General features: G+C 35.2%; 3 protein-coding genes across 3 annotated transcripts in view; 1 reads left to right on the forward strand and 2 right to left on the reverse strand.

Annotated features, from left to right (window-relative positions):
* The window catches only part of LOC113393157 (TBC1 domain family member 12-like), a 48074-nt gene extending 39833 nt beyond the window's left edge, over positions 1–8241 (reverse strand). Inside the window, exon 1 of the mRNA XM_064217240.1 lies at positions 7400–8241. Within this exon, the coding sequence (XP_064073310.1) occupies positions 7400–7830 (431 nt within the window). The 5' untranslated portion in view covers positions 7831–8241. The remainder of the gene's footprint in view (positions 1–7399) is intronic.
* On the forward strand, positions 4998–6696 carry LOC113403275 (retinol dehydrogenase 12-like). Its single transcript, XM_026643756.2, has 2 exons — positions 4998–6171; positions 6256–6696. Exons 1-2 carry the CDS (start codon positions 5461–5463, stop codon positions 6601–6603), a joined length of 1059 nt encoding a protein of 352 aa, XP_026499541.2. The 5' UTR covers positions 4998–5460; the 3' UTR covers positions 6604–6696.
* Positions 8242–9087: 846 nt separating the features above from the next.
* The window catches only part of LOC113395764 (uncharacterized), a 31276-nt gene continuing 26445 nt past the window's right edge, over positions 9088–13918 (reverse strand). Inside the window, exons 25-34 of the mRNA XM_064217225.1 lie at positions 12862–13036; positions 12534–12711; positions 12223–12316; positions 12079–12140; positions 11422–11838; positions 10947–11231; positions 10651–10859; positions 10155–10319; positions 9710–9888; positions 9088–9439 (exon numbers count right to left, since the gene is read on the reverse strand). Coding sequence (XP_064073295.1) covers positions 9356–9439; positions 9710–9888; positions 10155–10319; positions 10651–10859; positions 10947–11231; positions 11422–11838; positions 12079–12140; positions 12223–12316; positions 12534–12711; positions 12862–13036 — 1848 coding nt within the window. The 3' untranslated portion in view covers positions 9088–9355. The remainder of the gene's footprint in view (positions 9440–9709; positions 9889–10154; positions 10320–10650; positions 10860–10946; positions 11232–11421; positions 11839–12078; positions 12141–12222; positions 12317–12533; positions 12712–12861; positions 13037–13918) is intronic.

Raw genomic sequence — 13918 nt, forward strand, 5'->3', positions numbered from 1 at the left:
TATAATATGATTTCCAACATAAAAGAAAAATGATTCAGATAAAAAATCCGCATTTTGATTATTATGCAGAGAACGTTGACGTAATCCTCAGTTCAGGATCGATGACTGCTGACAATAAACATCATTAACAAAGGAGTCACAAAGTACAAGAGCGTGCATTAGTCATTACCAGTTACAATGGGACTAATTACTACACTAAATTATAAATAGGTACGAATACAACGATAACAGATTATACAGTCAAGGACAGTGTTCTTAAATAGTGTACGACAGAGACGTTCACTGACAAACAAAATAATGACAAACAAAATATTGTCTTTCAATCAACTTGTTTACTAATTTGATATGTTATGTATTCTTAATATGTAATATGAATAACGTTGATCATCAGTATTTCCGCCATTTATGTGATATTTAGTTATTCGATATTCAAAATTGATTGCATCGTAATGTATAATTTATGAAACGTTTTGCAAGATCTAATTCGGACAGTTCTTGGTCGGCAAATCCGATTTCATATTTGCAACTGGTGGTAAAATTATAAAAAAAAAATATTTGTAATATCACAACACAAAAACATCTTTCGTTAAATATGTTTTAATTTTGAAAAACATGCGACTTTAAAACAGAAGGAAAGGAAACCTTGGTCAATTAACAGCTGCAAAGCCTTAATGGACATGGTGACATTGTTATTAGTCTCCAAGGCGAAGGAGCGTTAATGCTAAGGATACATAATATAGAACGTAATAGCACTTCGCATATTAATTGTAGTTTCAAAGATCGACTAAAATTTAATGATTATGCCGGGAAAAATATTCGAAAACACAATCAATTTTGAATACTGCGTAATTTATAATTATTAATAGAGGTCGGGTTCATAAGTTCACAAGTACTAAATAGACTAATATTTAAAATACGGAATTATCAAATTTTTGATTAGGCTAGACCTACTTTACTTATCGCAATATTTAATCAATGTGTATTCAACATGGTCAATATTATAGTTATATAAGTTATACGATCCTCTCTACAGGTTTAAGCGCGTCAGGTGACAGGCTGTCTGAAACATTACGTTGTGAGGATTGTAATAATAACGTATTTTGTTTGTGTGTAATGACAAATACAATTCAACTATAAATCTATTAAATCTATTTATTTAATATAGCAGCTACATTTACTGATTGAGAAGTACTTGACAGTAGAATTCAACAACATGTTATTGGAGGATTGAACATATAATCACAGCATCTTTATAAACTAATCATTAGACCAAAGATATAATTGGTACACGTATTTCAAGATACCCAGATTTGTTCAATATATTAGAACCACGATCGCTAAACAAAGTTTATTTTCACTTTCACAAAATAAAAATATAACTGGAAATTTATTTAATTACTTACTCAAAACTCTTTCGAGGGCATTTCATTTTTATCAAAACAAAACGAGCTATAACATCTGCGAAATGTTATTTTCTTGAGTACTCAGACGCATTCTGTTCCATATAACTTATGATACAAAAAATCGTCATTAACAAAAACATCAATATTTTTCCAATTAAAATTTTTCTTCATCCGTGAAATCCTCTATTCAACCTTTGTCCGAAACTTACATCGAAAATCTTTGTTATTATGGCAACATCGACATGTTTTACACTCAAGGCATGTCAACAATGAGTGAAAGAGTAGCATTGTCATAATAAACCTGCAATGGATAAACGACGTATGAATAAACGCTGAAGACCAACAAACAGAGAAGGGGTCGATGTAGTGTCAGTCGGGTAGCGTTGCCTTCGTGAACAGGTTTTCGAAGTATCAGGTTTGGGTACCGGCCGTTCTACGTTCCGTATGCTCGTGTCCGCTTCAATTTTATAGCACATTGTTCCGAGAAACTGGTACACGTTAGGTTTATTTTTATTTATATTCAGCAGTGCTATTCTGTAAGAACTTTCTTCGTATATCACTAAAAAAATGTTAAAAATGTCTCTAAGCCTTATAAATTTGAATTATTCTAGTCGATGTCGCATCTCATTTCTGACATTTCACGATCGTGTTCTGTCGTGAGTATTGTATTTGTTTTTACAGAATAGATCTATGCGATTATAGTAAACCGCAAAAGAACAAACAAAGTGAAAATACAATCTAAGTACCTTTGCAATATTTATTAAATGTGAAATTAATTTAATGCTGATTTCACTGAGCGATAAAAGGAGAAATTGCTTAATATTTCAACGTTAAGCCATTGAGTATGAAGTTAGGTTTTACAACACTATTGAGGCATGCTTTATTATATCTTGCAAAACACTTAATCCTTATAAACAGCATGTAATTCACATATTTGAAGTATAATATGGACTTGAAAACAGATGGAAAAACAAGACAGATATGTCCGTACCTTACACTGATACAAAAAAATATGATAAATAAAATTATATTCTAGTTCAGAAAGTTTAAGAGTGGCGTTTGTTATAAAGTACCAAAAACTACTTTTTTATCCAATGTTGCCCTATCTGCAGTGCTGGAAAAACTACGTAGCAAGAGTAGCAATTGCTACGAGCCCCACGCGAAAGGGGGCCCGCACATTTAAACCCACTTAGTTTTCAATTGTTAGTTTCTGATCAAAATTATTCTAAATTACCAGCAATCTCAACTCTAGCTTTTTGTACTTGTCAGAGCCTATCTGGGTCTTTAGTAATTTACTATAGTTTACCCACAAAAATGTAACGTGTATATAATTGCTTGTTCACCACTTTATACTGAACAACCCATAGCAGATCAAGCGCTCTTCGAAAGAATTTGCCATGGGCTCCGCGCTTGCTTAATCTGGCACTGCCTATCTGCCTTGAAAGAATATGCCAGCATGATAGGAAAATTTTGTGATATCAGATTAGTAGTGTCATGAATTCTGAAAAATCGTTAATCTTTGTAATATTGGTTATAGTAGTTATTAAATAAATTTAGAATAGAGTTCTTCAAACTGCAGCCGACAGGCAGCTGCACTACCAATTTTGAGCACAGTATCAAGCTTCATATAAGTACATGTGTGGTGTCGACACGAAAATTTACTCGTTTTACGAAACCATAACATGTTGGCATGGTAAGTTAGCTAGGTATTGGTTCTTAGAAATAAGTAAAGTAAACATTACCTTACATTAAAAAGTCAAAAGATCTAGAAGATTCTTCCCTATAAATCCCGACAAGACTACTTAGTACCTGTAAAGTTATCCATACATAATAAATAAACTCAATCACTTCAAGTGCAAGACAATGCACTTAAAATAAATTATTCAAATATTGTTTATCGTTATTGACTCGATAAAGTGTTTTGGTAACAAAGCAAAATTACAGATAGCTTAAATGATACCATTCATAGTTAATATATTTAATATTACGTACTTTTATAGTTGGAAACAACGATAATTGACAGATAAGTTATCAACATATCAAACAACATCACATAGCTACGTAATATCGTATCAATTACCATAGCAATGAAAATGGAATATTTCGGAAAATTGACGAAAGAAAATGTATCACACTTTGATTTAAGTACATTTAAAGTCAAATACTGAAATAACGGTGGCAATCATTGTATACAAGGAGTAACGATCAACTAATAACACCCAGTTTCCGACTTCGCCAAGTTATATATCCTTTTTGGGCCTCCATCCTATACTAAGAGTCCATAGTTATTTTTAACTTGGCTTATTAAAAAAGTTAAAGCTCATGTTAAAAAAAGTCCAACATTGATATATAAGGCATATTACTCAATACAGGATTATAAATTATAAATGCACTTTATTGACATCGTCTGTAATTTGAATGGTGGAAAATTATAAGTTCTACTGAGTTTCTTGTCGGTTCTTCTCGGTAAAAACTACTTTTCGAACCGGTGGTAGCTTTACATTTAATTCAACACAGTCACATGACATGATTCAAAAGTGCCTTTGTGAGCCAACTTGAATAAAGAATATTTTGATTTTAAACTTCATCACAAAATAAGAACCCATACGAGTCTCTTCGAGTTTGAAACGATGAGGAATAAATTCTGATATAAAAGTATAATTTAGTCACTTAATCTGATTTCCCAGAGAGCGTCCTGATTTTTAGGGTGGCTTGATTTGTTAAAAAAAGCATCTACGTCGTTTTCATCGCGACCAGTACTTTAAAATATGCGCCATTGTTATAATGTAATGATGCCGCAAGTAAAGAAAGAATAATAATTACTTAGATGATATTGTAAGTTATTATTTTTAAGTACTAAATTAATATGTTTACCATTATATATCTTTTTTTAAATAAATTATCTCATTTCTTTAATTTATAACAATCTTTATGGCAACCCTTGAAATAAAATAAATCTTTCCACTATTTGGTAAGTATTAACTATTTTAGTGTGTAAACACATAACGAAATATATGATATTGATGTTGTACCATAATAATCAATAATCTCTTAATTTTAACGAAAGCAACACTCAGCAATTGTATTACCCTTTAAAGATATTTGTACTGATAAGTTTGATTTTATAAGTAAATCTATCAATCTGTCGCACTGTTATATAACATTCCATCTCTTTCCCTCTCATAGTAATCAGGTTAATCTTAGCTCAATCGTCACGCGCCACCGGTAAGGTAACAGATCAAAGACCCTTAATTAAGTGCCTCGATGCCAGAGGATTGAACTCGTCTATCCACTTCGAAAATATAAGTTAGAAACCGTTACGTAGTACTAGTATATTTATCTCGTTTCCTCGTACGTCACGCGACATGTGAGTAGTAGGGACACTGTGATAAGCTGTATTATATATAGATATATCTACGTTTAGATTAAAAAAATGAATATTTTGTTTTTCAAATGATTTTACTCCGACTCAACTAATTCTGTTTATAAACAAAGACAAGTTTGAACGTTTTAAATATTGGCCTTAAAATCTAATCAGACATCAGTTAAGTATTAATAGACGCTTTAGTAGGTATATTAAATACTGTAAACGTAAATAGCGTTTCAACATTAAAATAATTTTATATGCATAATTTAAACGATAAATCAAAATGGTTACGCCTATATTGGAAACGCATAGACGGACAATGCTAAATGACGTAGCGCGCATGCGATACATTTGAATTCGCTAACGAGCCGCACAAATGACAACCAGTAACATTCCGACCTCCGTAGTAAACGGAATGTTATGAATTGTTAATATTATTTACTCAGAGAAGAAACTATTAGAAGTAATTACCACACACAACATACAGACGGCAAAAGACGATGTTTTTTTGCTATAATACGCTGTTTTTCTAACATAAACAGTTAATATATTCATCACCGTATACAGATCGGGCTAACGGTACATTGAATACTAACAGAGAAGCGAGAGAAAGCGTAGAGGATTTCATTCGAGTGAAAGCCAGACGCCGGTGCACAAGTTGCGTTTCGAACGCAAAATATAACCTCGAAAATGTCCCTCTTGATAACGTCAGCGGCCATAACAATAACAATTGCGTCAGCAATTTACTGGTACATCAACAGACATAAGCCGATCAAACACATATTGAGTGAATTGAGATACACGATTGACATGCAAGGAGCCGGCGCAGGAGGCTTGATAGACGACTGGGTGAGTGTATGGATGAATAAAATAGAGTTGCCCGACGCGTCAAACAAAATAGCTGTGATAACGGGCGGAGCTCGCGGAATAGGCACGGAAGTCGTACGTGGACTTCTGAAGGCAAACATGACCGTTATAATGGGTGTTCGAAATCCAAATTCTGTTGAAAAATTCATTGAAACAATGGAAAACGGAAAGAGAATTCGAGTATATCCATTGGATCTATTGTCTTTGGAATCGGTTAAGGAGTTTGCTGATAGTGTACTCAAGGAATTTCCAGAAATCCACCTATTAGTAAACAATGCTGGTATTATGTTTGGGGATTATAAACTAACCAAAGATGGTTTTGAAACGCAACTGGCTGTGAATCATTTGAGTCATTTTTATTTGACACATTTATTGTTGCCAGTGCTTAAACGCAGTGGGAGAATGGAGGAGCCATCCAGAGTCATTAATGTATCATCCTGTGCTCATTTCCCAGGGAAAATATATTTTGATGATATTAATATGAAGGGACATTATGACACAACGGCAGCCTATGCTCAATCAAAACTAGCACAGGTAATATATTCAATATTTTTAAGTAATTAAGCAGTACCTAATATTGAGATTGAAATATCTATTTTATATTTTATTTTGTTACAGCTAATGACGGCAAGGCATATTAACAAGCTTTTGGAAGATAAAGATTGTCCAGTGAAATGTTACTCTGTCCATCCCGGAATTGTTGATACGGACTTATTTGAAAAAACTAATTTTTCTTCTTTACCTTGGCTCCGAAGAATGTTGTTTAAGACTCCAGAAAAAGGGGCCGTTTCGATTCTCTATGCATGTTTTAACAAAGACATTTTAGCCAAAGGTGGTTTATACATTAGCAATTGTAAAGAAGGTTTTAGTAACAGATTCTCTAAGAATGAAAAGAACCAAGAAAAACTATTTCAATTGAGTTGCGACTTAGTCGGAATTCAAGAACAGAATTTTGGTAGGAATTAGTATTATACTCATATAAAATAATTTACATTCCAAATATTTTTTTTACACTTGTATAAATTATATTTAATATTTACAATAAATATATTTTTTGAATTGCGTTTATATATGATTTCTTCACCTCACCCTTATAAGATAGAATATATAATAATTGATATAAAATAAAACAAAACTAGGCTGGATATGTTATAGATAACTTAGATTAATTATGAATAGTTATTACACTCACTCAATAGCACTCAAAAATTAGTTATTTTCTCTGTAAATTAAAGATTAAAACCATTTTGATAGACAAAAATTATTGTCTATTCTATGCTTTATACATTATTTTAGTTATATCCACTGCTTAAGTAAAAAACAGGACATAATACCTACCATATACGAATAATTCATTATTTACAAATTGTTGCCATATTAAAATCAAGTATACATTCTATTTATATATATTTTTTTTTAAATTTATAGTAATGTATGCAGCATTATATAAAATAGAAAGGCTAGTTAATATATGCATAAAATTAAAAAATTCCGAGACATTCATTACGCAGATACAAAATAATTCTATGACAAACTTTCTATTAATGCTGTTTTGACTTATTAAATATATAATCATTTTTATCTGTACAAAGTATTATTTTAATAGTGTTAATTATGAATTATTACTATAATTATCACAGTTTATGCGTTCAAAAAGAACATATAACACATTAATGAGATACGTCCCATGTAAAAGTTAATTTTTATTAATTACCAGATCAATTATAAAAAGATAGAACATTCAATGTTTAACTTTACTAACCTGCTAAAGAATCCAGAGAGCCCTTTTTTCTTTAATTTTGTATGTTCTTGGACAGTATTAACTTCAGCAAGATCATCTTCCTTTGATGCACTGGATCCTATGGAACACTCTGACAGACTCGAGACGGTGCTGGAGAAAGATCCTCCATCCTTGCCGCGCTGATGACCATTCACACTGCCGCCCCATTGTAGAGTACTCTTTGGCGAATCACTAGTGTCACTCTTTTCACAGGTTGAAATAGAAAAATTCCCTTCGTCACTGAAACTGCTCTTCTTTGATAATTTATCAATGTCGTCCGAAGTGTCCTCTACTGGGCTTTCGACCTTAGGACTCACGAAATGTAGTTGTTTCGTAATCGGATTGTACGCTAGTTGTATGTTATCTAGGGCTTCGCTGAGGCGCATCCCGCCTTTTTGGCACGGAGTCGACATTGCAAAGATTCAAAAATCGAACTGCGTTTATTAATTCCATCCATTTTTCAAGAAACCTTGTTTAACTGATTCCTCGTAAACGGCCTCATTATTAATCATTATTTTAATTATTTGCAAATGTTAACACTATAACTCGTTATCTTAATTCGTTATTTATAATACACATCACAAACGAAAACAATCAACGTAAATATTCCAAAACAAATTAAAGAAATAATATTAATGTGTCGTAAATATACACTATTAAAGACGGTTTAATAATTAATTTACACTAAAAACGTTTATTTAATTTATAAAAAAATCAATACTACCACTAACACTACGCTTTAATACAATAAATCATACGGAACTAAAACATAAACCAAAGCAACACACCCACCACCTTTTCCTTTCCACTGTAAATAAATTGACATTGGCATAAGGCTAATGGCATTCTTTGTATTATACTACGATATCTGCGTTGTATTATACTAACAAGTAGAAGAGGTTAATACATTCTATGTGAATGAAGCAGTAATGTAGATATTTAATATGGTCAATCTATATACGTCAGTTGTAAATTTCTAAACGAAATATTATTATAATAATAAATGTTAAAACTTATGCATTTTAATTACATTTTGATTATAATAAATAAATATACGTATTATTGTTTGACCGGATTGTTCAAATGATTTAAAAAAATATATAAAAAAAAGTATATTCTTCATAACGCTGAAGAAAGAGAAAGAACGAGACGCAAACCCTAGTAAGGATCGTGTCTCTTTTTTTTGTTTTCTTTTCTTTATATAGGAGATAGTGCCTAACTATCTCTATTCGTAGCTAAATTAATGTCAATTTACTGGGTGGAAATAAAAAATTAAGTATACTATTTAGTGTACTCCTTAAATACACAAAGAAAAAGTAATACTCTATATTTCTCAACTCTTAGTGTCATCAATGTTGCGCCGAATTCAATTAAAGGCTTGGAGTAAGACTAGTCCAGTCATTGTTGTTTTGAAGAATACATGTGTACAATCGGGCGCGAAGTGCGTTATCTAATGTTTGGATAATGGCTGGGCGGGAAGTTCTTCGGAAAATAAAAGGATTTATCGCGTTGAATTAAAAAATATAAGTATCTCAAAACTATTAATACCTTTGATTCCCAAGTTATATTTTAACCTGGCAATATAATTATGACAAATCATTCGACGTACGTAATAATTACTATGTAGTCGAGATCATTTTATTAATTTCAACTGTTCTAAATAAAATTCATTATCAAATATGAAAATAATTTATTTGGTGTCTAATTCCTGTTACAAATATTTATTTAATTGGCAGCCTCAGCTTTATCACAGATTGAGGCTACAGATAATTAACTAAACTATTACAAAAATATATTTATCGTTACTGTTTATTTACAATTAAATACAAATTACGCACAAAGTTAACAGAAATCATAGAAAACTACGGAATCATCACTCGCAATCATTTGCAATTTACAGAAATACTTAAATATAAATAATACTAACACAATAATACATTAACTCGTAGTTTGATTTAATTCAGTGTTACGTAACTCCGGAAAAAGCTCCAACACACAAAGGTCCAGCAGATTGTAAAACAACTGAAATAGTGATAAGAAAATATTAAAAATGAGTGACCCAGTGTAACTAGAGGCACAAGAACATAATGTCTAAGCTCCCAAGATGATGTAAGATTTTATTTTTATTATTTTTGTCACATTACACTATTTACATACATAATGTACGCTTCACAGATATAATAAAATAGTCGTTTTTTTATTGTACAATGAATAAAATAACATAAAATTAAAGTTTAAAAACAAATATTTTTTCAGGTTTTTCTAAGTTCCTGTTTAAATATTATTATATACCTGTTTGTTAAGCTGTGGGCACTGTATAACTTCAAAGGCTGTCAACACCGAATTAGGTAGACCCGGTCCAAAGGCGATAGTTGCTGATACAGGTATCGCCTGCAGGAGCCGTTGCCTTGCCAGCTCACGTTGTATCAGAGGATCTACTCGAGCTGTGGTCTTCTTGCCGAAGAGGATATCTATAGAAAGAAATTTAAAGGCAAAATAATAATATTTTCTCACCATGAAAATCTTTTTTTGAATTAATTCATTATTTAATTAATTTTACAACAGTATTAATTTTATGTCTTACAACTTTAGATAGCACACATTGTTGTTTTTACAAAGTGTTAGGTGCGATTATTGCTATAATATTAAAATAAACGGGCTATGTCCATTGATATATTATTCTGCAGAATTGTTATTAGGATGAATTGATGATGATGAGTTTCGTTTGGTAACTTACCGTGACCCAAACGTATCAAGTACGCCAACCGCTGTTCAGTGAGTAAGTTGCACAAGCCTCTGTTGAGCGCCGCGTTGAATATATCGTCCAAAGTGTGTCGCATCATACCGATGAAGTTACCAATGATACCAGTCACAAAACTTCTTGCCCTTACTATTTTTATTACTGAAAATATATTAATCAATTTCAATCACATACATTTTTGTAGATACAAATAAACTTAAGAGTGATTGTAATAGTCTTTTGTTTATTTGTCAGAATGGTTACCTTAACCTGTAACTTATCTTTGCCTATGTAGTCCTATTAAATAATATTCTATCTGTCTGATAAATAACAACACTTCACCGGCTGGTAACGGATATAGATAGGGACAGTGTGTGAGAGGTACGTCAATAGGATCGACGGCATTTTCATACCTTTATCTGCATGGGTGTTAACTAAAGTATTTTTTATCCACATTGGTTCACAGTGAATGAATCTTAAATATACTACTCACATAAATACATAACACACTGCGAGAATCCCACAACCGTGGTCTGATAGTCCATATCAGTTTGGATCACAACCGGTTCAACATCGAAATTGTTTAAGAATATTGACGTATGAATGTTCCTTGTATTTTTTTGACGTTTAATTACTTTTTGTACCATTTCCTCTTCGTTCACTTCGTGAGCTTCTTCTACGTCACGAGTAGTTCCCTGTTTCCTTAAAAGTAAAAATAAAATTTAAAAAAATATTATCTTCTAACTTAAACAACTTTTTTTTTCATAATTTAATATTTAAACCACTCACAATGCCTGATAACGTTCCTTATCACAAGATATTAGGAAATTTCTTAGAAAACTTTCTAAATGTTGACCTTTCTCCTTCCTCAGTTTGTGAGCTACAGATTGATAAATATTTCCTAGATCCGGCCCAGGCGCGCTGAGAGTCGAGGCCTGGACCACAGTGGTGAAGTCTCCGTCCACTGTGAGGAACAAGTGGAGAAGTTCGCTCGTCTGGAGGAGGTTGATTTGGATGAGCCGCTGGAGAAAGTCCTCATACTTGTATCGGAGTGTCTCAAGCGGACTGTTATCTCTGAAATGAACGAAGGTAGCGATCGGTTATCGGTAAACGAGGTACTCAAATTCCTCGGGGAATGCATTATACATGTCAGTATTTTTAATTTGAAAAATCCATAAATGATTAATTTTTTTGTTATAAATGCACGGAGACTCGAGACAAGTAAGATTAAACGGAACAAGTCAGTCTTAGGGCGGGGCCGCACCTCCTGGAGGGCAGCGGCAGGTCGGCCAGCAGCGCGTCCCCGTGGAACTCGAGCAGCTTGCCGCGCAGCAGGTGGAAGTCGTGCTCGCTGCGCTCCACGACGCTGAGCGCGGGCGCCAGCGCGCCGCGCACGCGCTGCGCCGCCACCGCGAACACGCGCACGGCGCCGCGCCGCGGGGGGGGCGCCGCGCGGCACTCCACGTTCGTCAGCACCACCTTGTACGTGCTCAGGTCCCGCCCCAGCGAGTCCTCGGCGGCCAGCGAGTCCAGGTACTTCAGGATGTCCACGTTGTCGATGCCCTCGCCGTCGTCCAGTTCCGAGTTCGTCGAGTCCGAAACCGTTCCGTCCGGCACTTGAGACTTTATAGCGTTCTTCAGTTTCGTGCCCAGTTTTAACATGTTCATTTTGTCTTGAGGTCTGAGAAAATAAAAAAATATTATAGAGTCATAATACATGCTAAATAATCATGTTCTCAGCGGAAACTAGAGCTATGAGACACATATTTAAGTCTACTATAGCATCGTATTTGAATGTCCTAGTTGAATTTAATTCATTTAATTCTTAGATTATTAAAACTTTGCATAGTTTGAATAGTACAGTAGAATTATTTGAATTTTTTTTATATACAAAATTAATTGTATATGATTTCGTACTCACCGTTTAGTCATTTGTTTTTGATACCCGGTGGGTAATCTCGGCCCAATAAATAGTTTGTAAAACTGAAATGAAAAAATTATATTTTTATTAAATGTATTAATAGACCACGAGTTTCGTTTCAATTATTTTCAATGGTATAGTTACCTCCTCGCTGTGTAAGAACTTGGGTAACATTATTTTTTCCAACGCGGCGTGAGACTGTCTCGCCGCCTGGTATAGCGCTCGGCTCGTTTGTAACCTAGAAGATAAACGTTTTTAAAACCAAGACTAAAACTGAATCACTCGCCCGGAACGGATACCTCTGACTCACGTTTTTGCCTTCGTTAAATAAAGTCAGGTAGCGGATTTTTTAGATGAGTACAGAGATCAGAAGCTGGATTTAGAGCATGGGACTACATGGAGTGGAGAGACCCTGGAGCGTTTACTCCTTGTAGGAGGCCGAGTGTAGTGCGTACCCGGCGACGCGCGCGGGCCCGGCGTCCAGCAGCTGGCGCAGCTCCAGCAGCAGCGCGGGCGGCAGCGCGAGGCGCGGCACGTGCGCGTGCGCGGCGAACAGCGCGCGCGCCTCCGCGTGCAGCGCGCGCGCCTGCGGCGCCGACAGCTCGGGCGTCAGCATGCGCGTCTGGAACGCCTCTGCGCGCGTCGCAGCGGCGGGTTACAAGTATAACAATATGTGGTGAATTTAATTACTGAATTTCGTGCGATGTTCTAAAGATATTTTATTTCCCATTTTAATCTAATTAATTCGTATATATATTCGTATATATTTCTCGATCGTCTCACTTATGTCCTTGTAGAACTGCAGCAGATATATATCGGTCGTGGTCTTCAGGTGGTGCAGAAGGGCGTAGAAGTGGTCTTGATCGTTGAGGAGCAGCTCCAGATCGATCCTCAGCAACTTTCCTCGTGCGCAGTAAACCGATTCCGACTGCCGGACAAAGTTTTCTAAAAATTCTACCTGTGAAAATTATAATTATTATTAGTAATAAACTTCCATATTTTTGGAAAAATATTTCTTAATCATTCATAAATGACCTTTCATCCGTGATGGTCCCGGATTAAAATAGGATCTCCCCAACTCTACCCGTGGGTGTCGTAAGAGGCGACTAAGGGTATTTAAGGCCCACTGCATATCACCTGCACTTTGGGCTACCCGCACGGTGGCGGGTATTCCACCACGACAGCATTCCCAAGGAGGGTTGGTGTCAGGCAGGCGGCCGACCGTAAAATTTAAGCCAAAACCCTTAGCAGCATGGACAGTAAAAACCATACGAGTGATAGGGCTAGGGCGTACCCCACAGGCGACGCGCAGGGGCAGCACCCGGCTCCTGTGGGAAATGGACAAGGGTTGTCGTACCGGAACGGGCGGGTGCGACGTAAGAAGCGAGCTCGAAGTGTGAGAGAGTTAAGATTGTGTGCAAGTTGGAATGTAGGAACGGTGTCTGGAAGAGGAAGAGAGCTAGCAGATGTTTTAAAAAGGCGACGGATAAATGCAGCGTGCCTGCAAGAGACGAAGTGGAAGGGTGCAAGGGCTAGGGAAATAGGAGAAGGATATAAATTATTCTATTGTGGAAGTGATGGCCAGAGAAATGGTGTGGGTATAGTTTTAGATAGTAGGTTGAAAGAATGTGTGGTGGATGTAAAAAGAGTGAATGATAGACTGATAGCGATTAAACTGATTGTGGACGGCATGACACTGAATTTAGTAAGTGTGTATGCGCCACAATCAGGCTGTGAGGAGAGCGTGAAAGAAAAGTTTTGGGAGGACTTTGATTGATTGCTGATGAATTTACAGGATAGCGAGGAAGGCTATGAGGGTGGTGACTTTAATGGCCATGTA

This window comes from Vanessa tameamea, chromosome 16, assembly GCF_037043105.1.
Source record: "Vanessa tameamea isolate UH-Manoa-2023 chromosome 16, ilVanTame1 primary haplotype, whole genome shotgun sequence".
Classification (NCBI taxonomy): Eukaryota; Metazoa; Arthropoda; class Insecta; order Lepidoptera; family Nymphalidae; genus Vanessa; species Vanessa tameamea.